Here is a 27,924-nt window from a genome sequence, read left to right on the forward strand (position 1 = left end):
AAGATTGTTTTTTGACACTTGGGGTGTGTCTCTTTGTCAGTGTTTTCCTTCTCTGGTAGATGTGATGGCCAGTAAGATTGTAATAAATTCAGTGCCAGACACAGAGTTGCTTAAATTGTGACCTTCATTCTGGTTTATTAGGTCTTTGTTTTGATGAAGTCCTTACTGCTCTCATTGTATTTTATATCCTGATTATATTTGAGGCAGGGCTTGGCAACAGCTGATTTTCTTGGTTCTTTTAGTCAAATGTGTCACTGATCTTCCTTTTATCTCTCCTCAACACTTCTAATAGCCTGCACCACGTAAGATGTGCCACATTTGCTGGAACATGATGCACACCCAGCTTTCGGAGACCTAGATCATCCTTAACATTACAAAGAATACTTTTTATTTTAGTTGAAGGGAGCGAAATACACTCCAATAGCAGTTGATCTTCCCAGGATAGCAGTCCACCATAAGGTAGATAAGTGATTTTTGGCTTCTCTTCGTCAGTCTCTGCCTCAATCCCTTTCTCAGACATACTTGATTTTTATTGCAGTGGCTGTTCAGTTTGATGATTTGAGTACCCATTCCTTCAGAATACTAACTGGTACTTTAATTCTTTGGTGAGGCTCTCCTTGTCCAGAAGTGTTCAAGCTCTCTGGACCAGTATTTAACACAAATTTCTTTGTGACAGATAGTTGTGGTTGGGTGCAATCTTGGTTATGTAGACAGTTGCAAACATTTTTCCATTAAGTCATTGACTGTCTTGTCTCACAGTGGCAAAAATGTATTAAGGGTTGTGACAGTTGCTTTTGAAATAATAAAAAGTTTTTATTTTTTCTATTTTTGTTTGACTGCCCCTTATATTAGTAGGCTTGTACCCATATGAGGTTGGCACAGGTTGGTGGGCATCAGATCCACAGACCACAGTGCATGATGCATAGAGGAGATGTAGTAGCCGGCAGTCGCTATGTCCTGCTCAGCACAATGGTGAGGTGACCTTGCAACATGTGCATTCCTAGGTGACTACAGTTTGGTGTGCATGAAAATTGTAAGCTTATGAAAATTATCAGAAATATATCTTTCATCTTATAATTATAAATTGGCATTGGACCATGTGTGTGAATGAAGATACTGTTGCAAAAATGGGAGAAACCACACATTTAGTTTGCAACTGAAAATATACTATGTTTTTGTGTGGCTTTCTTAAACAATTGCAAATACATGTTTTGTCATGACACACACAACTTTTGATAAAATCAATGAAAGATAATGGGGAATAAAGCCAAAAATCTACAAATTTGAAGAGAATTTGTCACATGTGGCCCCCCACTAAAAAAATATGCAAACATGAAATGCATGTATTTTGTACTCAGCTGTTATGGTGACAACTTCTACAGTAGCATGACAAAGATGAATTTTGTAGTGTCAATTTGTTGTACAGTTCTATCTTAAGCATTGTTTATGAAAGTACTCAAAATGTGACATGATAGCTAACTCTTGTTGGTGGCATTCTACTCTAAACTCACCATAGCAACAGTGTGAAGGAGATTTAATTTTCAGTTGTGGGCACTATGTTTGTTGCTTGTTAACTAGTGTTCCAGACTCACTATTACTAGACACTATAGTTTTACTCACCTGCTAACACAGTTGGACATCCTGTGCGTCTGTTAACTTCAAGGGATTCCCTAGAAGACACTTCACTTTAATTCGTGATTTAAATGATGATGACCTTAGCTATTGTGTGCCATAAAGTCCCAAAAGACAGGCAAATAAAAAATATGATGGTGTTGATGAGTTATATTCTTTATTACTCAGGAATTGACACAGGTATGTAACATGTGGTCCAAGCCTTCCAACCACTTGCAAGCTCGGATGCATTGGTGAGCTCCAGATCACAATCTTGATCCTCCACGAGAGAAAGTATATGTTGATATTCAAGGCATGTTAAATTGAGCTGTGCGGTTATTACAGGAATACACTCGAATTTTCCTTAGTGTAGATGGCTGTCAATGTCATAGTTGGGATTACTTCTGAATAAAACTTCCATATTTGCAGTAGAGATTACCGGTACAAAAGAAGCACTGATTTTGAGGAGGCAATATAGGATTTCTCAATATATTACTCATTACTGATTCTAAGAGTGTACTAAGTCAACAGAAAATCCAGAGTGGATACTAAAATGAACTGTTTTATTGTGGACATAATGCAGGAGACTGGAAAATTACTGCAAAACACTTTTGTATCAACTCTTAAATGAATAACTTTTATGAACAGGTTGACTCTTTGACAAAAGTTGCTTCAACTACAGGAATCCTCTAAAGTACAAAATTTTTTACAGTCCAATCTTGTATTGTGAGCGGGAAGCAAAATTCAAGGATATAGGAAAGAAAACTGGAAGTAGTGCCATATAGGTTCATTGTTCTGGTGGCATAGATGAGGGTGGGCCAAAGGGGTTGACATGGCTCATAGAGGGGGTAAGATAATGTAAGTGGCTACCAGGCATGAGCAATCTGTGGCACAAAAATCAACACTGGCCAACAACTAAAGAATGACACATCTCAGATACTACCATGGTAGACAACCGTCACTGCCAGCCATGTACCACAACCAACATTACGTCCTTGCAGCCCTCAGTATTAAGCCTGTGCAGGCCCCAGCATTAAGGCCTGTGCAGTTGCCAGTGCCAGCCCATGCACAGCTTCCATAGGTGGCAAGATAATTTGGGTAATTAAGTTAGCCCACTCAGTAGCCTATCACTAGTCTGTCCCTGACAACTCCCCCCAAAAGTGTAATCACCGGCCTCAATTTCCCAAGTCGCTACCTCCCCCCTCCCCATCCTGACGTCTACCCTGCCATATGCCCTGTTCAAGCCTTTATTTACTACCTCTAACCCCTCTCCCCAAATGTCAGTCATCTGGGTACCAATTGGGAAGAGGGAGGGCAGCTTTTCTTGAACATCATACTAGATGTAGATTGTGGTTTCTGTACAGGCAGTCACAGGCTCCCTCTCATCAGTCGTACTGGGTCAGAATATTACTCCGTATATTAAACCATTGTTATTTATCTTAGGAAGTCAGGGCATCAGACTTCTGCTTTTGAGAACAGTCCTTTCAAGGTCCAGTGTGCATGGGTCACTGTTACTATGCTTTCACTGTAATATCAGATGCTGAGACATTTCATTTCTTGCTTCTGATTGTTGTACAGTTGATAGGTTCAGAAATGTATCATGTGTATTCTTGTACATAACAGTGTAAAAGTTGTTCTTTATTCTGTGAACTATTTTTGAATGTAAAGAAAAGGAAATGACAGACATAATGTAGTTGGTAGTATGAATAACAGATAATTACTGAACAGTTTACTGATTAAAGAACTGAATGGAAGATGGAAAAAGCTGTTTCAAATACTTCACAAATATTATTTAAGAGATAACATATCTTGACATTCTCTTGCAGGATGAACATACTCCATACATTTTCTTTGTTAATGAAAAGGAAGTTAAAACATCATTAGAGGATACACTGAGTGATGATATTCAGATTACAGAGAATGTGGTAGACATAGTCTATCAACAGCAAGCAATTTTCAGAGTTCGGGCTGTTACACGATGCACAAGGTAATATAATTCGGCACATATAACAGGCTACACAGCACAATTCATTTTTTTGTAATTTTGTGTTCTGTGTAACTGAACTTTTTTTTTTTTACTTTTACAGTTCATTACCAGGACATGCAGAAGCAGTGATATCAGCCAGCTTCAGTCCAGATGGAAAATACTTAGCAAGTGGCTCAGGAGACACAACAGTTCGTTTTTGGGATATTCATACTCAGACGCCTCATTATACATGTAAAGGTATTATAAACGATTGAATCATCATAGTACATATTGTGTTGTGGCTTAAATTAAGGGCATTTGTGTAATGGTAACAGAATTGGCAGCATTTCCTTGATGTCTTTGGTTACTCAAGTAAAACTGCAGCTGTTTCCAGTGTTTTGTTATACAACTGGTGCTTGTATGCTTTCATTATGTTCCAAGATAGTGAAGGAAAACTTAATTCAGTCAGATTTGTGAGGAATTCAGTACTACTTAGAGGCATGTGGCCAACAGAGGGTAAACTTCCGCAAGTCACTTTTAGAAGCTGCTTCTACTAAACCATTGATGTGGAAATACTACTAGCAATAATTATTCAACTTATACAAGTTCCCTCAACTTCCAGAAGTAGTTTCTGCAAGTTAATGGAAACAGATTCGCGCATCTTGCTGCAGTCACTTGCCAGTTGTTCTGTGTTTCTCTCACTTGCAGAAGTTTTGTGTGTTCACCGAGCGGGGTGGTGCAGTGGTTAGCACACTGGACTTGCATTCAGGAGGATGATGATTCAAACCTGTGACTGGCCATCCTGATTTAGGTTTTCAGTGATTTCCCTAAATCACTTCAAGCAAATGTTGGGATGGTTCCTTGGAAAGGGCATTTCTGATTTCCTTCCCTTTCTTTCCCCGATCATGTGTTCCATCGCTAATGACCTCATTGTCGCTAGGACATTAAACACCTATCTCCTCCTCCACCTGCTCTTCACTCTTTTGCGTGTTCAGTACTGATACGAAAATGTCAGCGTTGAAAAGTGAGAAATGCTTATCGACCAGTGAAATGACATAATTCTTAATTTAGAAATTGGAGTGCTTTCCTGTACTGTGGGACATGAAAATGTGGATTTTAAGAACAGGGTTGTAAAACAGGATGCATAAGAAAATAATGCAACAGATTTTAAGACAACTGACGTCGAAATACACAAAAAAAAAATTCATTAATTTCAGTCTCAGAAAGGTAAAGAAATTAACAAAGTGTTTCTTGAAATCTTAAATACTACTTCAGTCCAGAAAGTTTAGAGACTAGATTAATAAAAAAACAAAGAGAATTTAAGATGATGGTTTTAATATCTCAGATGCTCTATGTAGTGCGTTGCACACAGTGTTCATATGAGAAAAGTCCTCCTTTGGGATGTTCTTTAACCTGAACATCACATTTGCATCTTCTTTGGTCATGGAGAACCATCAGAGACCCAGTCCGCAATTTTGCATTTTATGTTAGGTTCATATTGATAACACCAAGTCCTGTCACCTGTGACGTTTTTCTTGAAAAAACTATCCTTGTTTTTCGTTTCAGTCAAGTTGCTGCTGGTGTCTATGTGTTGTTGTTTTCGTTAGTGAGTCAGACTGAGTGGGACAAACTTTGTGTACACTTTTCTGTTCTTCAAAACATTCTGGAACATTTAATGAACACTTGATTTTGAGTTCATAGCTCCATTGCGATTTGTGCTGCAACTACGTTGACACACTATGACCGCAAGTCCCCTATTTAATACTGCTTGCCCACAACTGGCTGGTCAAATGCACTTCTTTTGTTTACAGTTTTAGTTCACATTGATTTGATTTGATTTTGGCAGGGAAGCTGAAACAGCTTTGGTCTAACCCGTCACCGCCTGCACTGAAACAGAGTTTATTGTGAGGTATCGCTCCCTGTATATCTAATGAAGCCAACCAATGCCCTTAAATAGTGCAAGGAGTCCCTTTACCAGTTTTTCATTAGACGTAGTTCTTCAGGTCTAGTTGTCCCAAAAATTCTCTCTCTCTTGCTCTCCAGTGCCGTGCATTTGAAGATTAGGTGTGATGCAGTTTCTTCACTCTCATCACAGATCCTACATTTAGGGTCTTCTTCCATTGTGCCCAGTGTATGTAGGTATTTTTTGAAATGCCCATGGCCGGTCATCAGTCCAACCATGAGTTTAATCTCTTCCCTGTTCAACCCCAGTATTGCAGAGCTTCTTTTAAAACACTGCTTTGGCTTCATTACCTTACCAGGTTTTTGTCTGTAGACCTTGGTCCAGTATTCCATGTGCTGCCTTCTGAGCCAGTTCTGTAGTTCTAGTTTGACCATAGCCGTAGTGATTGTCAGGACAGTTCTGGTCTAATGAATGGAGTCTTTGCCCCCATCGTGGCCAATCTGTCAGCTTGTTCATTGCCACCGATCTGTGAGTGGCCGGGGACCCACACTAGGTTTACTGTATTGCTTTTCGTTTCAGTCAAGTTGCTGCTGGTGTCTATGTGTTGTTGTTTTCGTTAGTGAGTCAGACTGAGTGGGACAAACTTTGTGTACATTTTTCTGTTCTTCAAAACATTCTGGAACATTTAATGAACACTTGATTTTGAGTTCATAGCTCATAGCTACTTCAGTCCAGAAAGTTTAGAGACTAGATTAATAAAAACACAAAGAGAATTTAAGATGATGGTTTTAATATCTCAGATGCTCTATGTAGTGCGTTGCACACAGTGTTCATATGAGAAAAGTCCTCCTTTGGGATGTTCTTAGATCTTGTTGCAGGAGCTGCCAATGATGTCAGGGCTGCCTGGCTGTCTGAATGTCTGAATAGGCGTAGATGCTATGGTCCTTGTAGCACCTACACACATTCTCCTCCATACGTGCCCTGATTGCAGTAATTTTGGCTTTGAATACAGAGGCCAGTTTTCCTAGAGAGATGATGCCCTCCATTCTTGGCTGAACCCCATACACCCTGGCCCACCAGCGCCTTGGTCTGATTTTGACCCATTTGTGAACCAGACAATGTCCTCCATATGGTGTCGAGCTGTTTTTTTCCCACTGCTCCCTGCTTTCAATTATTATATTGTAAGGCTTGTTGAAGCAGTTGGGAGTTATTATATAGTTGGCCAGCATTTCCTAAATCTTTCCTGTATTTACCTCACTCACTATTTTAGTCATTCTGGATATCCCAATGATATCCAGTATTTACCAGTTTTGAGTCTGTGTGCACCAGCTGCCTTCATCTTGACCCAAAGGTGTAGTGGAGGCATGTCCAGCATGGCTTCCATCCCAGTGGTTGGTGTGTTGCTAATTCCACCTGTTATGGCTAAGCAGACCAATCTCTGCACCTTAGCAAGCTCCTTAGCTGCAACCTGCTATTCTACCTTCTTCCACTACACTTCAGCCCCATAGGAGATCCTAGGTCTAACCACTGTGGTGTATATCCAGTGCATACCTCTGGGGCTTCGGCCCCAGTTTTTGCCACAAGCTCTTCTGGTACTCACTAGAGTACCTTTTGCCTTGGAGCAGATGCTTTTAATGTGAGGGATCCATGTTAGTTTCTCATCTCAGGTTACCCCTAGATATTTCACAATCCCCTTCACAGGTAGAATTTCATCGAAAAGCTTTAGATTCCAACTTGAGTGCTTCTTCGTGAATGGTACCACAACTGTCTTCTTAGGATTAACCATAAGATTCTGTTTAATGCACCAATCTTGCACAATGTCTAGTGCACCTTGTGCCATATTCCTGACTGTGTCAGTAAATTTGTCAAGTATTGCTATGACAAGGTCATCTGCATATCCTTGATAAAAGCATTGTCTGGAATTTAGTTCCTCAATGAATTTGTTCACCACTAGATTCCACAATAAAGGGGGGAAAACTCCTCCTTGTGGACAATGTCTGGTGTTCTTAATTACCATCTTAATTCATTCATCATGGTGGCCTCTGCCTTCCCTCCACTAAGCATGGCCCAAGTCCACTTACATATAGTGGTTCCTAGGTCATGCACCTCTGCTGCCCTAACCATGGAACCGAAGGTTGTGTTACGAAAAACCCCCTAGATGTCCAGGAAAATGCAGAGGGCTATTTCCTGAAAGTGAAGGTGCTTTCTCCATCTTCCCAACAAGTTGATAGAGAGCTGTTGCAAATGAGAGAGCTGTTGCACATGATTTACCTGGTTGATATGTGTTTTGGTTTGAATGTAGATGAGCCCTAGTTAGCCTCCTCTCCCCAACATGTACATTAACCAGTTTTTCCAATTTGTTTCTAAGAATGAAGGAAGACAGACTGATTGATCTCATATCCTTGGCCTTGGTATGATCAATCCTCCCTGGCTTTGGAAGAAAGACAACTTTTACTGCCCTCAAGGCATTGGGAATGATTCCTGCTGCTAGGCTAACCCTGAATAACCTGCATAGGACTCTTTATAAGATTCTCTCCTGCTGTTGCAGGAGAGCTGGAAAGATTCCATCTGGGCCAGGTGACTTTAATGGTTGGAATGTTCCCACTGCCCATTGGATTTTACTGAAGTAGACACACTCCTTGGCCAATTACCAGTCCTCACTTTGAGTGCTTGCGAACCATTGGTACTCCAATGAGGATTTTGTGAAGTCTGGCTTGAGCAGCCATGCCATCCACTTCCTCGCTGAATGACTTCCAGGATTGCTTGTCTAATTGCAAGGTTGTAGTTGACAAGGGCCTCACAATATTTTGCCCATTGTCCTTTATGTCTCGCAAGGTTAAACAGTCTTCATACCTGTCTTTTTTGTGGTTCCAAGTTATTGTTCCACCAAGGCACACTCCTGTTTGTGCATTTCTTGGTGATTGAGCAGTTGTCCTGGTATGAGGTCACTATGGCAGAGGTTACAGCCTCTCCTACTTCCTCTCTCTCCTGGATTCGTTATCAAGGTTTTAATTTCCGATAAGCTTAAGTCAAGGTCCTTCCTATAAGTCTCCCAGTCTGTTTCCCTGGGATTCCTATAGGCCGTGGTCTGTCTGATTCCTATTTCAACCTTGAATTTAATATACATGTGGTCCAACGAGGATGGCTCTAATGTCACATGCCATTGTTTGACATAGCTGGCCATCATCATGGAACCAAAGGTTATGTCAATTACTTCTTCCCTTCTGCTATTCTAGAATGTAGGTTCGTCACCCCTATTCAGGACCTCCAAGTTGTTAGACAAGAGAAATTCTAGAAGGTGCTCAGCTCTGCTGTTGGTGTCCTTGCTGCCCCACACTAGGTTGTGGGCATTGGCGTCACATCCAACCAACAGTTGGTCGCCTTGCTGATGGCAAGCTACCGTCAGTCTCCTCACCCCCAAAGGAGGAGGAGAGCTGTCTTCGTAAGGAAGGTATACTGAGGCCAAAACAATTTTTCTCGTGATACCTTCCTCATGTTGGTGCATCACCAGCTCCCTGGAGCAGAAATCCATCATTGGCAGAAAAGAAATTCTGTTTCTCATATAAATGTATGTTTTGGAGTTTCTTAGATTTCTAGCATAAGTCAGCTTACCTCTAGTGCCACCGAGACCCGATACGCCCCCTTTATATAAGTGGGGTTCTTGTATCGGGGCCACATCCACTTCCTGTCTCCCTAGGCGATGGCTTAGGTCAGCAGTGGTCCCTTTACTGTGCCGCAGATTAATCTGAAGCACCAAAAGTCTCCATCTTGCTGCCATCATTACCTTTTAGGTCTTTGGTTACACTGACAGTGACCAGCAAGAACCCTAAAAACAATTTCAGGTCTTGCTCTCGCATCACCTTCAGGGACTTCTCTCCGGCCTCCGCCACCAGGGTTCGTCCTACCAGTACAACCTGCTGGTTGATTACTCTCCAATCCTCTGTTGAGTCTTTTGGGTTCTGGACCCCTATTTTCTCGAACAAAGAGTTTGGAGAGACATCCTTAAAGATATTTGGTACCCATATTGATACCTTTGCGGTCTTAAGAAGCTCAGCTGACCAGCAGCTTCACATCATCCCACTGAGATATCATGGGCACCTTGTCCTTGAGCCATTCCACCGTGTGCTCCCCCTCACAGACAAAAAATGAAGGCACCGCGATCTAGATAGACCCTCCTGAAATTGGGTCCTGGACCAGCATATCCCCCCCCTCTCCCCCCCCCCCCCCCCCCCTTCATCTGTACGAGCTCCTCGTGCTGCGAGGTGATGCCTACCAGTGGATAGCCTTCTTGGATAACTCCCATCCTAAAAACTGAGACTGCAGCACTATAGGTCTGTTTCCCTATTTCTTGCCTCTGCATTTTCTGGGCTCACTTATCCTGAGAGGAGAGAGTCTTAGATTCCTCCCTTATCCTCTTGCTACCTGTCTTCAACATTGTGGGGGTCTGTATCCCCTTCAACCTGAGACAGTTTTTTCTTGGGTGTCTTGGGCTCAAGTCCTTTTAATTCCCTCCACTTATGTTTGGGAAGCCATTCTTTTCCTTCCTTTTGTTTCTGTTCCCTGAGAAGTTTCCTCCTCTGGGCCCCAGACAAGGCTTTAATCTTGATCTGCTCCAACTTCTTGTTTACAGTTCCCACTTGTTGCTCAGGTCTAGACCCTGATTCAGTAGTGGGAGTGCATTCCATTGATCCTGACCCTGATATTTGGATGTCTGAGGTCTCAGTTTGCCCCTCAGTTTGTTTAAATTATTTTCATCAGTCATGTCCATCTTGGTCCCACGAGATTTGAGATCTACATGGTCCACACCATGAAAACCCCGTGCAGTGTAAGGCTACTTACTCAGGGAGGTCGCCCGATATCCCTGAGGCTCCATTTGTGACACATATTCCTATGTGCCATGCACCCCTTGGCATGGGTCGCATCACACCTTGGTTTGGGGAAGGGAACTGGGTAAAGACTAAAAGTGGATAAGGAAGGCAGGACATTGTGGGACACTCCTAGTCTGATCCATCAGCTAAGGCCTTTCTGGCAGTAGGTCCTCTACCTACAAGTGCTTTGCCAAGGTGGTGTCCCCTGGAGAGGTAGTTCACATTACCATCATAGTTTCTGTGCCGACATTACTTGTACGCCAGGAATGAAATCAGTTTTGTAACTTTTTGCTTGGACAATGTATGCACACTTCTTTATCCATTTCTTCACCAGAACACTTCCTTTTTCTCTATTTTTTTCCTTGTTACATAATATTGTTTAGCTACAATAATGCCACAATGGTGGCAACCAACTGCTTTGATTTGTAAGCACAACATTTTAAATTTTTACTTACTTATCTCACAATGTGATTTTAGTGGAAACACTTCTGCAAGTACTTGCACCAAGATAATGAAAACTTCTGCAAGTTTTTGTTCTAATGTAAATACCTAGGCAACTATGTGCATAAGTTACTTGCTAGGGGATACATGCCTTAGGACGTCCACAGTGAAAGAATGGTGGACACTATATGAAACCTAGACGGTGTTTCTCCAGTGATCACTGGATACTTTGTGGTTTTCTTCATTCTGTAGTTCTGTTGCCTGCCAGTGCAGTACTTCCATGATGAAGGTAACACTGTTAATCAAGTGAAGCTTGCTTTGAACACCACAGAGCTTTACGAGGAATGATCCTGTTGAATGTGGTGTGCCCTTGCTTTCCTCAGACCTTCAGACTGCGCTTCCCAGCCATCTGTAGGAAGACCTAGAGGTAAATGTTGACTGTGAATCATGGTTAAGTTCCATGTTTTTTTTACCAGAAGTGGTAAGTGAAAGACAATCGGAGAAAAGACAGAGAATTACACCCTGGATCTTTTCTAATAGTGATCTGGTACTTAGCCACTGAACACTGACAACATTAAATTGTCCTAAGAGTGACACAATAATTCACATTACCACTGTACCCACAACAGCATTTCCATTTATACTTCAACAGTTCTCTTATATTTTTATTATTTCTGAATATACTTCTATCATCAAGATGATTTACACTGCAGACCATTAAAATTGCAGCACCATGAAGATAGCACGCAACAAACATAAAGTAGTTAAGAAATGATTATGCAGTGGGTTTCTCATTCAGAAACCTTATTTGAATGTTATTTGTTTGTAGGATCACTAAATTATGCTTCTTTTGAGAAGGAGAAACATCTACCAGCGTATATCAGAATTGTGCAGTGTGAATTTGATTGTTTTCATGGGCTTGTTATGCAGCGTGAGAGTGTTAAAAAAGAACTTTGATATATGCAAGCTACTAAATGACAAATGAAATCTTCTGTATTTACAAGACCCTAACCCTGATTACATGCCGACGGCCTTGTCGCAGTGGTAACACCAGTTCCCGTCAGATCACCGAAGTTAAGCGCTGTCAGGCTGGGCTAGCACTTGTTCCAAGTTAAGGCACCTAGGCTGATAAGCTGTATGTGGCAACTGAAAATGTAGTTTAGGTAGTTTTTAAGTCTGGAACATCCCACTGAGCACACTATGGCTTAACATATGTACAGATGGGATGCAAAGCCACCAGTTGTGAACAGTGGCAAGGCACTACAGTGATAGTGCATCTGCACATTCTGTGAAGGCTCGTTGATGCATTGGCATTGCAGGTTTGCAGTGCTTTGTAAGTCTGTGAGAAAAGGAGGCTGGCAAGAAAGAAAATAACAGAACAGTTGAAGATCAGATTTGAGAACAGTTACTTCCAATTTAGTGGTCTGTGTACAAGCATCACACACATATATGTTGTGATTTATGTAGAAATACTCACTACGAAAGGTTCTGTTCACTGTAAATTGTAATCAGGGCTATCTCTCCTGGACAGACCATGAAGGCCCAACGGTACTGACCGGCCACCGTGTCACCCTCAGGCTGCAGGCGTCACTGGATGCAGATATAGAGGGACATGTGGTCAGCATACCCCTCTCCTGGCCGTATGTCAGTTTACAAGACTGGAGCCGCTACTTCTCAGTCAAGTAGCTCCTCAGTTTGCCTCACAAGGGCTGAGTGCACCCCGCTTGCCAACAGCGCTCAGCAGACCGGATGGTCACCCACCCAAGTGCTAGCCCAGCCTGACAGCGCTTAACTTCGGTGATCTGACGGGAACTGGTGTTACCACTGCGACAAGGCCGTTGGCATGTAATCAGGGTTAGGGTCTTGTAAATACAGAAAATTTCATTTGTCATTTAATAGCTTGCATATATCAAAGTTCTTTTTTAACACTCTCACGCTGCATAACAAGCCCACGAAAACAATCAAATTCAACAACAGCGACCGAAAAATATTTGAAAGGTAAAGTTTACACAAACGTCTGAAAGGTGGCAGATCATGTATGGAGTGTAAGCATACAATCTACAGCCAGCCACAATGTTATGCTTCACAAGACTGTGGTTTATCTTTTTATGATTTTACTGCTCCCATTGGTCAGGATGCAGTGGCCTGTGTGGCGTAGGGGGTAGAATAGACACGTGGTAATTCTTTGCCATTAATAAGAGGTGACTAAAAGTCAAGCTCGTATGTCGTAATTTGGCAATTGGTAGGAAACTGGTTAATTTTAGCTCATTTCAAAACTTTTCCCACAGGCCATTTGGTACATGGTGATAATCTAGCCAGTGTTCACTGTGATCTTTTGCTTCTACTCTTTCAGTGGATTTATGTTCACTCCCAAAATCCATTTGGGAAAGGGGGGGGGGGGTTGTTATATACATGCACAGTTTTTACCTCCTGACAATGCAGAGATTGCACTGCTGATGCCTCAGCAGCCGTACTTGCCAAGGAGTAGGCACCTGTACAGTACAGGGCACTGGTACTCTGGTCTGCGGCAATGTGGGAAGAGCCTCCGATTGGAATGAGTGGCATCGGGGCAGATTATTTGCAAATCACCCATACCAGTGGCTGTGTCAGCATAGCCGTCTCAGCTGACTCCATACTTGAGACAATGGGGTTTGGGCTCTCATAGGTGATGCTTAGTGTTCCCAACACACCAGCATTTTCCCGTTTTGTTACTAAAATTTGTGCCTTCTCTTGAAGTCTCTTGAATGCTATTAAATGTTTCCATAGAAGGGTAGTGTTTGTGTCTTTGGAGGTTCTTCGATGCTGTCAGATAGCTGCAGCTGTTTCTTCAGACCGACATGATACAAGTTTCTGGTGGGGAGAACCTGAAGAATAGGGTGTCACTGCTTGTGCAATCGGGTTGATTTTATCTGATACCACTCATTTTATATCCTTTGACTGGTTTCAGAAATTGCTTCAGAGGTGAAAGCTTGCCAGTCGGTTTTCCAGAATGAGCAGCATGGTGCACTTCCACTGATCATTAGTTTGAGGAAGAGAGAATGATAGGAAATTCCTCCTGACTTTGCAATTTTATCGTTTGGATGGTGCTTCTCTGCAGCATAAGTTTTCAGAACTACTTGATAATGGCCTAATGTAAAGGCTGAAACTGGTAGTGGACTCAGTAGAGTTCTTAACTGCAGATGGAGCAGTTTGTCATTGATATTTTCAGACAGCTTGAGTTTGGATCAGTGGACCTGGAGGATTAAGGAGACTTACTTGCTGCGTTGTGGTTGTTGGTAGTCAGTTGACCTTGAGTTCAAAGTTCTTTGTGGATGAGGTAAGTTTAGAAACTATAGAATATTGAACTCTTGAAGTGCCACCCATAATTTGGCAACACGTCATACATTTGTAGAATTCACTGTAAAGTACTGTATCTCCCAACTGGGACCTTCCAATTTATGAAAACTAGTTGCTTACCAGGATACTTCAGTTAGTGGACACAAAGGGTGGCAAGTAAATATTCCCATTACTATTGCAAAATCATTAAGATTCCCCTCTGATTCAGCTAACAATCCATTGTACTGCTACCGTCTGCTCTAGGTTGGGTTACTGACAGTAGCAAGTCAAGCACCACAGCAAACCTTGTGATGGCAGATGACATTAGTCTAGAGACAGCAATGCTAACAGACAATATTCTATGAGGTTTCTGGAATTTAAAAAGGATGTGAATCACAGAGAATTAAACAAAAACTCAAAATCTGATGGAAATGGCCTTGTTGCAAGATTTCTCAATGTCCTAGTGCACCAGAGATGAAAGGAATGGTTCCTTTCTCCAGAAAATCCAACATCATGGTGCCATCAGCAAGCAGAGAAGAGATTTCACAGGAGAAAAAAATTATGAAGGACAACAGCATGAAATACATTTATCTGCCAAATTGTGCAGTAAAGGAAAAAAAAAAAAGACTTGCATTCGATGGTTCATCGCATGAGAAGAATGTACATTTACTGAAGACTCCTTAGAAATCAGTCCTAATTTACTTCCTGGCATTCTTTCAATATTACGGAGGTTCTGTCTATATCCGTTAGCCTTAGTTGCTGATATCAAGCATTTCTACAGTTAACTCTTCACAGGAAAGACAGAGGTCTCACAAGGTTTTTATGGTTTAAAGTAATAATAAATCAACAAGGAAACTATATTACAACTACAAAATTGTTATAGCTTTCATGGCAGCTCGCTGACAAACTTCCTGTTGGCTTCCGTCTCAAGTTCTTGTGCTGACAGTCATCTGATGATTCTTCAGATATTTCGCCAGCACGAGTGGCTGGCATTGTCAAAGCCTCATCCTCCGTTGTGGGTGATGAACTGGAGCCAAGCTCATGGCTGCAGGCTATATGTTCCTAGTGCACCCATGTCAAAGGGCTTTTCCGCGATCATTTCCGCAGTTCTCTTCTTGCTACCTGCAATGGTCATTCACTGCAGCACGGGAAGCCAGGATCTGTTTACCTTGAGGCTGTTTTCTTTCTAGTTGAAGCTATTCTCATGTTTCAGCTATTATCATGTTTCAGCTATTATCATGTTTCAGCTATTATCATGTTTCAGCTATTATCATGTTTCAGCTATTCTCATGTTTCAGCTATTCTCATGTTTCAGCTATTCTCATGTTGTGTATTTCTATAGCTTCTCTGAACAAGCAGATGTGATAGCTCTTCTCTACAGCCAGAACTTCTGTGTTGGCGAATTTTACTATGTGGTCAGTCTCGCTCAGCACGTGCTGTGCCATGGCCGATTTCTCCACCTGCCCCAACTTGCAATGTTGCTTATGTTCTGTGATCCACATATGACTGATAGTGCAGTCATTCCAACATATACTTTTCCACATGTGCATGGTACACAGTACATTCCCAACATTTCAGATGGGTCTCTCTTCTCCTTTGCCAATCTGAGACACACGTTAATCTTCTTTCTCAGTTTGTAAATAGTCTTTGAGCCTTGTTTGCGCAATATACATTAGAAGAATCATCAGACTAATGCCGGTCAAAGGACCCGAGACAGAAGGCAACAAGCAGTTTATCAACAAGTGGCAACAAAAGCTTTTAACAATTTTGTATTATGCCTTTAAGGGGAGGAGATCTGCAGATTGTCCAACATCTTGACCAGTGACAGAAGAAGAAAATGTGATTGATGTCCTCTCTCTCGCCTTTCTGTCACACTACCAGGATGAAGTTGCTACACCAAGGTTCTTGAATTGTAAACGCTGACTCACCACTGCCCAAGCACATCATATCTATGACAGAATGGAGTGAGCTTTTCTTCGTGAGCGAATTCGTACAACACAGAGATACTTGACAAGAACGGATGAGGAATTCTTGGACATTTTGTATCAACTAAGTAGCAGAATGCATTGATACATCTGGGACAAGATTGACAGCATCATTAATGAATGATGCAGAACTAACTTGAGCGCTACACTGAGCAACAGAAGAAAGAGTTTGCAAGACGCTGGAAGCAGACTGACAAAGTGATTCCTGACATCTCGTACACAATGGTCAACCTCACTGAATGATAACATAGGCCAACGATGGAAAAACTTTTTTGCTGAAAATACCTTAGTCTTCTGTTTTTTAGGGTGGGAAATCCAAATATGATACTTAAAAAACTGTGTCACCCACCATTCCTTCACATTTTACAGTTAAATTTATTAAATTAAGCAATTTTTAAAAGAATTTAACAGCTTTTATATAGTTAAAATAATTTAAAAAGGAGGTGTAATGAATGTAGATGACATTGGTAACACTGCTGAAAATCATTTGCTGGCAAAAAAAAGGTAGTTTCTATTTTTGTGTTAACAGATGGTGTTTTGTTTACTGTCAACCTAACCTCACTTTCCCGTTTCCTGTACATGTGTTCAGTATAATGTCTAATCGTGGTTGTAAAGAGTGTGTGTGTGCGCGCGCGAGAGAGAGAGAGAGAGAGAGGGGGGGGGGGGGGTAGGGCAGCTAGATGCAGTCGGAATGTTAGACGGGGGCAGGGAAGAAGTGGGGGAGGGGTAGTGGAAAAGGAGAGAAGTAAAGAGACTGGGTGTGTAAGTGGAATAAGGGCTGTGTAGTGCTGGAACGGGAACAGGGAAGAGGCTGGATGGGTAAGGACAATGACTCATGATGGCTGAGGCCAGGAGGTTTACGGGAACGTAGGATATATTGCAGGAAGAGTTCCCACTCGTGCAGTTCAGAAAAGCTGTGAAGTAGTCACTGAAGTGAAGGATGTCATGTTGGGCATCATGCTCAGCAACAGGATGGTCCACTTGTTTCTTGGTGACAGTTTGTCGGTGGCCATTCATGCGCACAGACAGTTTGTTGGCTGTCATAGAATGCAGCACAGTGGTTGCAGCGTAGCTTGTAGATTACACGACTGGTTTCACATGTAGCCCTGCCTCTGATGGAATGGTTGACATTTGTGACTCACCTGGAGTAGACAGAGTAGATGTATGGGACAGGTCTTACATCTAGGTCTATTACAGAGATATGAGCTATAAGGTAAGGGCTTGGGAGCTCTGTAGGAATGGACAAGTACATTGTGTAGTTTTGATGGATGGCGGAATACCTCTATCGGGGGGGTGAGGGGTGGAGGGGGTAATGGGCAGGACATTTCTCATTTCAGGGCACGATGAGAGGTAGTTGGAAATCTGGTGGAGAATATAATTCAGTTGCTCCAATCCTGGGTGGTACTGAGTAATGAGGGGAGTGCTCCTCTGTGTCCGGACGCTGAGACTTTGTGAGGCGGTGAGAGATTGGAAAGATAAGGCATGGAAGATTTGTTTTTGTACAAGGTTGTGAGGATAATTGTGGTCTATGAATACTTCAGTGAGACCCTTGGTATATTTTGAGAGGGATCGCTTGTCACTGCAGATGTGTCGACTATGGGTGGCTAGGCTGTATGGAATGGATGGCAGCTGTTGAAGTGGAGGTATTGCTGCTGGTTAGTAGGTTCAATATGGACAGAGGTATTGATGTAGCCATCTTTGAGGTGAAGGTCAACATCTAGGAAGGTAGCTTGTTCGGTTAAGTAGGACCAGGTGAAGCTAATGGGGAGAAGCTGTTGAGGTTCTGGAGGAATGTGGATAGGGTGTCCTCATCTGCGATCCAAATTGCAAAGATGTCATCAATGAATCTGAGCCAGATGAGTGGTTTAGGATTCTGATTTAGGAAGGTTTCCTCTAAATGGCCCATGAATAGAGTGGCATAGGGTGGTGACATGCGTGTGCCCATAGCCGTACCCCGAATTTGTTTGTAGATAATGCCTTCAAAGGAGAAAGGTATGTTAGTGTAAAGGGAGGTGGCATCAGTAATGACGAACAGGGCACCATGTGGTAAAGGGACAGGAAATGTGGAGTGTCGGTGGAGGAAATGGTTGATGAGGGTAGGTTCCGGCTAATAGGTTGAAGGTGTTTGTCTAAGAGAGCAGAGATTCTCTAAGTGAGGGCACAGTAACTGGCCACAGTGGGGGTGTCCTGGGCAGTTGGGTTTATGGACTTTAGGAAGCATGTAGAAGGGAGTGCATGGGAGGGGGGGGGGTGGTAGGGGTGAGCAGAGAAATGGACTCCAGGGAGGGGTTCTGGGATGGGCCTAAGGATTTGAGGAGTGACTGAGATCCTGCTGGATTTCTGGAATGGTGTCACTGTGGCAGGGTTTGTAGTTGGATGTATCTGACAACTGGTGAGAGTCCTTCTGCCAGGTAATCCTTGCGATTCAAAACAGTGGTGGAGCCTTTGTCTGCAGGTAGGATTGTAAGGTCATGATCAGTATTAGACATGAAATGTAGTTCTTTCTGCAGATGTAAGTTTAGTTTGCATAAGGGATGTGGGGAATGATGGTTGAGGCAAGGTTGGAGGTTAAGAAATTCTGGAAAGTTAACAGGGTATTTTGGGGGCAGTTGGGATGGGTCACAGTTGGGTGGAGGTGTGAACTGAGTCAGGCTAAGCTGCAACCACTGTGCTGCATTCTATGTGGGCATCACAGCCAACAATCTGTCTGTTCGCATGAATGACCACTGACAAACTGTGGCCAAGAAACAAGTGGACCACCCTGTTGCTGAGCATGCTACCCTACATGACATCCTACACTTCAATAACTGCTTCATAGCCTGTGCCATATGGATCCTTCCCACCAACACCAGCTTTTCTGAACTGCATGAGTGGGAACTCTCCCTGCATCCTGCTGAATTGCAGATAGGCACAACAAAAAGACACAATTGAAGCTTTCGGCCATTAAGGCCTTCGTCAACAACACACACACACACACACACACACACACACACACACACACACACACGAGACTGCAGTCTCAGGCAACTGAAGCCACACTACGAGCAGCAGCAACAGTGCATGATGGGAGTGCTGACTGTATGAGGGTAAGGGGGCTGGGGTGGGGAGGGGAAGGGGTAGTATGGTGGGAGTGATGGGCAGTGAAGTGCTGCAGGGTCCCACATGCGCAATTCAGAAAAGCTGGTGTTGATGGGAAGGATATCTTTCATTTCAATGACTGTTTCACAGCCTGTGCAATATGGATCCTTCCCACCAAAACTAGCTTTTCTGATTTGTACAGGTGGGAACTTTCTCTGCAATACATCCTATGTGCCCGTAACCCTTCTGGCCTCAACCTTGGTTAGCCATTGTCCTCACCCACCCAGCTCCCCACAGCACTTCACTGTCCCCAATCTCTGCTCTACTCTCCCTCCACCTCTCCCACTCCAGCCTCCTCCTTACCCCCACCGAGTTGCCATTCCCATCGTGCAGCTGCTCGCAGTGTGGTTTCAGCTGCCAGAGACTGCAGTCGTGTGTGTGTGTGTGTGTGTGTGTGTGTGTGTGTGTGTGTGTGTGTGTTTTTATTTTCAAAAAAGGTCTTGTGGGCTGAAAGCTTATTTGTGACATCTTTTTGTTGTGCCGATCTGTGACTCAGCATCTCTGCTATATGATGAGTAGCAACTTTTCTTTTCATAATATTGTTTGTGTGTGTTTTATATGCTAGAAAAGGCTTTTTGGCTGAAGCTGACATGTTTAGTAGCCTTTTTATTGTGCCTGTCTGCAAGTCAATATCTCCTATACAGTTACTAGCAACCTATCCTTTCCATGATGTAAGAAATTGTGAGTAATTTTATTTTATATGTGAAAATTAAATGGAATATGAAAAAAATTAAATATTGCTATGCTGTGGCTTAGGGAAGCTTGTGTGCTGTAAATAGCAGTAGGTCACGTGACTGAAGCTTTAAATAAGAAGGCATAGAGAGTCTTGGGTTTTCTTGGTCATTGTTGTTTTGATGACTTGTGTCAACATTGGTGAGATTTTAAGTGCTCCTAGTGGTGCATGTGTTTAGAGTGCTTAGTATTTGCACTTTTTGGTCTTTGTGTTAATTTCAATTATTGCAGTGAACTTTCAAACACTCCATGTGTGAATGGTAGTACTTCTGCGAATGACATACTTTGATAATGTTATATTTTTTGTGTAAAATGAAGTTATTGCAGTGAACTTTCAAAGGCTCTGTGTGCAAATGGTGGCACTCCTGTGAATGATGGACTTTGATAATGTTATATTTGTGAGTGTGACTATAGCTTTTCGTACATTGCTGGTGATGACAATAGTGACTTATTAAGGATACAAACTATAACAATGGATAGAACGTGAAACATCACTCTGTTTTCGACTCATTGTTTATTTATTTTTGTCGGTGATTGAGAAAATCCTATTTTTAATAGAACTGTATAGCCACAGTTTGCATGTGATTTCTTTGTGATTTGTTTACTTGAAATAAACACTGCAAGTTAATATTTAATTCAGTTCATTTTGCCAACCTTATTTTTCCCTATGGATGCATTTCCTATATCATTATTTTATTAATTGTTTACCTATTTAATGTGTATAATTGCTTACTTTATATTTTGAGAGGCTGTTCTGCATGCAATGTGAGATGTGTGTTGTTTGGCTCAAAACACAATTGTGTGCTACCAAACCCCTTACGAGTAATGAGTTGCACAGTTTTCTAGGATGCATGCTTGCCTAGCTGGAGGGTGACTATTGGATTTGCTTTCAATCATCGCATACGACATCAGATTTAAAGTCACACATGAACTCGAAGTACTGTCTCAATGGATATTTGACTTTAAACGGCAGTTAACAAAAGAGAATTTGATGTCCAAAGAACTGACAATGTTAGGCTTGCACAAAACATCCACTCACTAGATTCAGGTTGTTCAGCAACAATGTATTGCTGTTTAACTCCATGCTCCCAGCTACTACTTGCCTCTGCCACAAAATTCCTATCCTGAAAGAGGGGGAAAATCTTCAAATTTTGGCTGCTTGTTGACGAGTAATGTAATTGATGAAAGGAGGAAATATAAAAATGCAGTAAATGAAGCAGGCAAAAAGGAATACAAATGTCTCAAAAATGAGATCGACAGGAAGTGCAAAATGGCTAAGCAAGGATGGCTAGAGGATAAATGTAAGGATGTAGAGGCTTATCTCACTAGGGGTAAGATAGATACTGCCTACAGGAAAATTAAGAGACCTTTGGAGAAAAGAGAACCACTTGTATGAATATCAAGAGCTCAGATGGAAACCCAGTTCTCAGCAAAGAAGGGAAAGCAGAAAGGTGGAAGGAGTATATAGAGGGTCTATACAAGGGTGATGTACTTGAGGACAATATTATGGAAATGGAAGAGGGTGTAGATGAAGATGAAATGGGAGATATGATACTGCGTGAAGCGTTTGACAGAGCACTGAAAGACCTGAGTCGAAACAAGGCCCCAGGAGTAGACAACATTCCATTGGAACTACTGACGGCCTTGGGAGAGCCAGTCCTGACAAAACTCTACCATCTGGTGAGCAAGATGTATGAAACAGGCGAAATACCCTCAGACTTCAAGAAGAATATAATAATTCCAATCCCAAAGAAAGCAGGTGTTGACAGATGTGAAAATTACCGAACTATCAGTTTAATAAGTCACGGCTGCAAAATACTATCGCGAATTCCTTACAGACGAATGGAAAAACTAGTAGAAGCTGACCTAGGGGAAGATCAGTTTGGATTCCGTAGAAATATTGGAACACGTGAGGGAATACTGACCCTACGACTTACCTTAGAAGCTAGATTAAGGAAAGGCAAACCTACGTTTCTAGCATTTGTAGACTTAGAGAAAGCTTTTGACAGTGTTGACTGGAATACTCTCTTTCAAATTCTGAAGGTGGCAGGGGTAAAATATAGGGAGCGAAAGGCTATTTACAATTTGTATAGAAACCAAACGGCAGTTATAAGAGTTGAGGGGCATGAAAGGGTTGCAGTGGTTGGGAAGGGAGTGAGACAGGGTTGTAGCCTCTCCCCGATGTTGTTCAATCTGTATATTGAGCAAGCAGTGAAGGAAACAAAAGAAAAATTCAAAGAAGGTATTAAAATCCATGGAGAAGAAATAAAAACTTAGAGGTTCGCCAATGACATTGTAAATCTGTCAGAGACAGCAAAGGACTTGGAAGAGCAGTTGAACGGAATGGATAGTGTCTTGAAAGGAGGGTATAAGATGAACATCAACAAAAGCAAAACGAGGATAATGGAATGTAGTCGAATTAAGTCGAGTTATGCTGAGGGTATTAGATTAGGAAATGAGACACTTAAAGTAGTAAAGGAGTTTTGCTATTTGGGGAGCAAAATAACTGATGATGGTCGAAGTAGAGAACATATAAAATGTATACTGGCAATGGCAAGGAAAGCGTTTCTGAAGAAGAGAAATTTGTTAACATCGAGTATAGATTTAAGTGTCAGGAAGTCATTTCTGAAAGTATTTGTATGGAGTGTAGGCATGTATGGAAGTGAAACATGGATGATAAATAGTTTGGACAAGAAGAGAATAGTAGCTTTTGAAATGTGGTGCTACAGAAGAATCCTGAAGATTAGATGGGTAGATCACATAACTAATGAGGAGGTATTGAATAGAATTTGGGGAGGATTGACTAGAAGAAGGGATCGGTTGGTAGGACATGTTCTGAGGCATCAAGGGATCACCAATTTAGTGTTGGAGGGCAGCCTGGAGGGTAAAAATTGTCGAGGGAGACCAAGAGATGAATACACCAAGCAGATTCAGAAGGATGTAGGTTGCAGTAGGTACTGGGAGATGAAGCAGCTTGCACAGGATAGAGTAGCATGGAGAGCTGCATCAAACCAGTCTCTGGACTGAAGACACCAACAACAACAACAACATATTGACGAGTCCCTGTAACAAATGAGCTGTGTAAATTATTTGAAGGAATGGTCAACCGATGACTTTGTAGACGCTTAGAAGCATCAGTTTGTTTATTGCAATTTCAAAGTGGCCTTTGGGCATTCTGTTCCACCACAGACGAATTGGCTTGTCTGGGATCTGCAGTGTGGAATGCTTTCATGCCTTGTCAACACCTGATTGCTGTGGTCTTTGACCTCTAGAAGGTCTTTAATACTTCGTGGCACCATCACGTCCTGTCTGTGGCATGAGTGGGGCTTCCAGTAGTGCTTACCCATTGTGATCAATAATAACCTATCCCTCCAACTGTCCTGGGTCCAGATAGTTTCAACCTTCACCAGCCCTTTTACATTTTTGTGTAGATTGTCCCTATAATTATTACATAAACAGGGTGTTTGGAAATTCCCTTTACAAGCTTCTAGGACTTAGAGGGGAGTGACTGTGTAATTTTGAATAGTAATCGACATCCAGAAACACAGTTTCCATTGAACAACGGCTTCGATTCAGATGTGTAATGCATCCACATCTGCTGAGGGAAAGAGAGAAGTTTCGGAGTTGCGTGTCCTGGTATACAATAAGACAGGATGATGTGTACTATGTCAGTCACCTGATGTCACCTAACGTATGCATTGCTGTGGGACCTATTCAATGCCTGTGTGTCTCTGATACAGTAAACTTGCTTCAGTACACATTTTGGAATACAGAGACATGCTCCTTGTGTATGGTGAAGCTCAAGGCAATGGAAGAGTTGCTAGTTGGCTGTAACCCAAACATTTTCTGCATCATAGCATGCCATCACCCAAACTTTTTGCCCAAGTTACGAAGTGGCTCCCAGAAACAGGTACCCTCACTGTGAGGAGGCAGGACTGTGGTGCTCCACAGCAATGCTGCATGCCCGGATTTGAATATGATATACTGCATCATGTTGAAGAGAGCCCATTAACAAGTACATGAACATTTTGTGTGCAATGAGTGTTAGTCAAAGTGTCATCTGGATATTCTCTGTTTGCAACAATTAAATCTGTACCACGTACAAAGGGTGCATGTTATGGGTCCAGCCAATTTTTCCATAACGCGTTGCCTACTCCATGTGTTTCCTGCACTGCTACATCGACACATCACTGTTTCTACATTGAGTTCTGTTCACAGATGAATGTAAGTTCACCAGAAACTGTTCTAAATTTACAAATCAGCCATGTCTGGGTAGACAAAAACTTTTATCCTGTGCATGTTCAGGGATTTCAGCTACTCTCAATCTAATTGTTCCTGCTTATTTGGTCTTCCTACAAAACATATTGGACCTGTTTTTGGAAGCTGTGCCACAGAATGTCCTTTGGGAAGTGTAGTTTCAGCATGATGTGCACCACTTCACTTCTCACTTGCAGGTCAAAAACATCTCAACAGATGATTTGGTGAAAGATGGATAGATTGAGGTGGTCCCACCATGTTGCCGCCACAATTGCTGTATTTGACTACTATGGACTATTTCTTGTGGGGTCATGTGCAAAGTTTAATTTACAAGACTCCTGTAGAGACAGAGGAAGAATTGCTGGCTTGGAACACGCTTTGCAGGTACGATGCCTGTAATAACGTTGGTGGTCGCCACATTGAGCTGCTGTTATAATGCGCCAGTAGTGTTCTGTACATACAGTATGCTGGGTTCCTTTTCATTTTGTAATGTGTAAATGTTATAACATAACAACTGTTCTTAATGATACATGAATGTTTCATTACATTTCCTTACTAATTGTTACCTAATAATTGTACTGTGTCAAGCAGAAGTGGACGAGATGTACATCTGAATTGAGACTGTTGTAGAATGGAAACAGTACATTTCCAGACATGGATAACCATATGATTTAAGCTACTGTCACACAGATATTCAATCATGATGCCAAGGCTACAGACCGTTGAGCTGACAGTTCTCTTTTTCTTGTTCCACATTATTTCAGGTGAATTTAGAGTGCAATTAGGCACTAGTAACCACAATGATTAGTCCCTTTAAACTGATCATCATCATGATCATAATCATTTACTATCATGCAAATATGGAATCAAGGGGTTCAGAGAGCCATACTTGATGCCATGCAGGATTTCAGTGATCCCTTGTGTCTGATGATCAAGTTTTGCTCAACAGTGCAGGGTGATACAGCCACGTCATGTTAGTTGAGTAAGGAAATGGGCTCTTATGCAGCAAGATAAGTATCCACATAGACAGTGGGACGATGTCTGGCACACCAGACTGACAGTCTAGTGACCATTGTTGCAGTGTCCCTGGACATGGCAACAGAGAGATATGTGCAGATAGTGACAGGTCTAATGGCATTACTGGACTGGGGTGGCATAATGTCATCTTTTCAGGAAAGTCCCATTTCTGCATACAACATTGTGAAACATGTTTCCATTTAGGGAGGCTCCGAGGAGAAAGAATGTTGTGAAATTGCATGCATTGTCATAGTTGTCATGTTCTTCAGATCTCTAACCAGTAAAAATTGTCTGGCCATTGGTTGCTGAAAGACTGGCACATAACCCCACACCAGCCATAAACTCTGGCATAGCAGCTTGGAGGGACATACCTGTATATCATCCAAACTCAGTTTGACTTAATGCTTAGCTGGGTTAAAACTGTCATTGCTGCCAAGGTTGACAGCTCTGTAAACTAAATTCTGTATCCTGTATAACCCCAAAGACTTACAGATTTAATCATATATTGTTCCTACCATCCTGTATTTTCACAGATTGTAAAATTTTATAGTTTGCTTTTTTTGCTGGTGTTGTATTTTTAATGGCCAGCAGTATATTTAAATTTACCAGACATGAACAGTTGCGTGTGATTTGTGTGTGCGTGTGATTTGTGTGTGTGTGTGTTTTGTCAACATGTGTCATTACCATTTACTTGGTCACAGCCTACTTTTCTGAATTTTATTGGCATTACAGACACTTTTTAATCATTTTACAGTCACTTCATACAATAAAACTGATTATTACATGCATTTACAGGACACAAAAACTGGGTTCTTTGCATTGCTTGGTCTCCAGATGGTCTACGTCTGGCCTCAGCATGTAAAAATGGGCACATCTGCTTGTGGGATCCACAGACAGGAAAGCAGGTCGGCCGAAATTTAATTGGACATAAGCAGTGGGTCACAGCACTTAGTTGGGAACCATACCACAGGTAAGCTAACATTTTAACTTTCATTAGGTGTGTAAACAGCCATAGTTCAGTGATGCCAGGTAGCCATCACCTTTTCTGTTTCTTAAAGTGAATAATTTCAGGGACTCTGTTCTTGTCAGTTGTGTAACACATGGTTTATAAATATATTTTCACCTTATCAGTCAAATGTTTCTTTCCTCACTGGAGATTTTTCTTTCAGCTCCTCACATTTACTCCAGTAGTGTTCCAGTTCTTAAATAAACATCACAAATACTCTCCCACAGCACTTGTTATATGTTCATCCAGTTATAGGTTTCGTGTTCCGAATTCAGACAAAAAGGGACAGTGTTTAGGTGCTCGGTTATGAACGGGCAGTAATTTGTATTGGGTTCACTGTACCCATTGTTGATGGCAAATTGCAGCTGTAATTTAAATTGGCGGCAAATGCTTTATACCTATGTATAACGTGCAAAATGTGCATTATCTGAATTAATTCAGCAAGGATTCTATGAAGCACTTCAGTCACAGTGACTGCAGTGTATAGCTGCAAGTGGTCCAGATGAAATAAACTGTTGATGGTGTACAGCAACCAGCCACAAATTGATTTTAGGTTACTTTATTCAAAAAGTACCATTACTGGTTTTGAATTTTTCACAATTCATCATGAAACGGTTTTCTTGCTAAGAAATATATTCTCAAGGATGTTTGTATTTTCACAGTCACAAACATTGCAGTGAATTGTAAACCACTTTTGTTCGGCCACAAAACAAATTTTCTGTGCACACCACATTTTAATTTAAGACATGTGAAAAAAATATAGTCAACAGTTTATTTTATTTAACAGGCATGGTCCCCAGTCATGTCTTAATTTGATAAAATTGCATGATCCAGATGATCCTGGAACACCACCTTCTGATGATGAGCCTGCAGTGGCTTGAAAACAAGTTAATTGTACAGAAAATAAACCATACCAAAATTCAAAAACAGGGCTGGTTGCATAAATTCTGCACAAATTGCCAATTTTATTGGAGTTCATATAAGTGCGTTAGTCACAGTTGAAGTGGCAGCTGGTGCTAAGCACTTCTGGAACTCGACTTGGTCTGCATGATAGTGTTAAGCTTTCAGCCAGAGTTCTTCCTTTAAATGGTTGAAGACTGCTACATGACATCCTCCTCCTGCTCCTCCTCATCCTGTTGCTTGACCCTTTACAGTATCCCATAGCATCCATAGCATAAAAACTTGATGTCCAAGGGAGAGATATGTGATCAGCATCTGGCTAATTCAGAGATCAGCCTTGAAGATCGCAATGTATCCAAAATAATCACAAGCAAAATAGTAACATTAGCAAAGAATGCAAAATGGAGCAATGGAGTACTTAAAAACGCATTAGTTCTTAAGTAACCAACCCAAGGTAGAATGCTAGCATTCCTGCCTATTTCCTCAGAAGAAAATACGAGAAGTCGGGGCTCCTATGGAGGCATATAGACAGTCGTTTGTCTCTTGGTGTATTTACAAGGGGAACAGGAAAGGAGAGGAATATTAGTAGTACAGCATACCCTGTGCCATGTGGTGTACTGTGGCTTGCGCAGTATTACGTAGATGTAGAATGTTTGCTTTTGCAAATATTCCTGTGTTCTTGATCTGCTATTGCACTCACAAGTGCAAATCATTGCGCATTAATTTCAAAGTGTCACTCGAAAAAGCATCTGCTAACACTTCTTATACTCATTTTATGTAGCCTC

General features: G+C 41.8%; 1 protein-coding gene across 1 annotated transcript in view; it reads left to right on the forward strand.

The window, feature by feature from the left end:
* The window catches only part of LOC126249417 (notchless protein homolog 1), an 83,642-nt gene that overhangs the window by 18,965 nt on the left and 36,753 nt on the right, over window positions 1-27,924 (forward strand). Inside the window, exons 2-4 of the mRNA XM_049951074.1 lie at window positions 3,438-3,598; window positions 3,699-3,835; window positions 26,029-26,203. Coding sequence (XP_049807031.1) covers window positions 3,438-3,598; window positions 3,699-3,835; window positions 26,029-26,203 — 473 coding nt within the window. The remainder of the gene's footprint in view (window positions 1-3,437; window positions 3,599-3,698; window positions 3,836-26,028; window positions 26,204-27,924) is intronic.

The sequence above is a fragment of the Schistocerca nitens genome, chromosome 1, assembly GCF_023898315.1.
Source record: "Schistocerca nitens isolate TAMUIC-IGC-003100 chromosome 1, iqSchNite1.1, whole genome shotgun sequence".
Taxonomy (NCBI): domain Eukaryota; kingdom Metazoa; phylum Arthropoda; class Insecta; order Orthoptera; family Acrididae; genus Schistocerca; species Schistocerca nitens.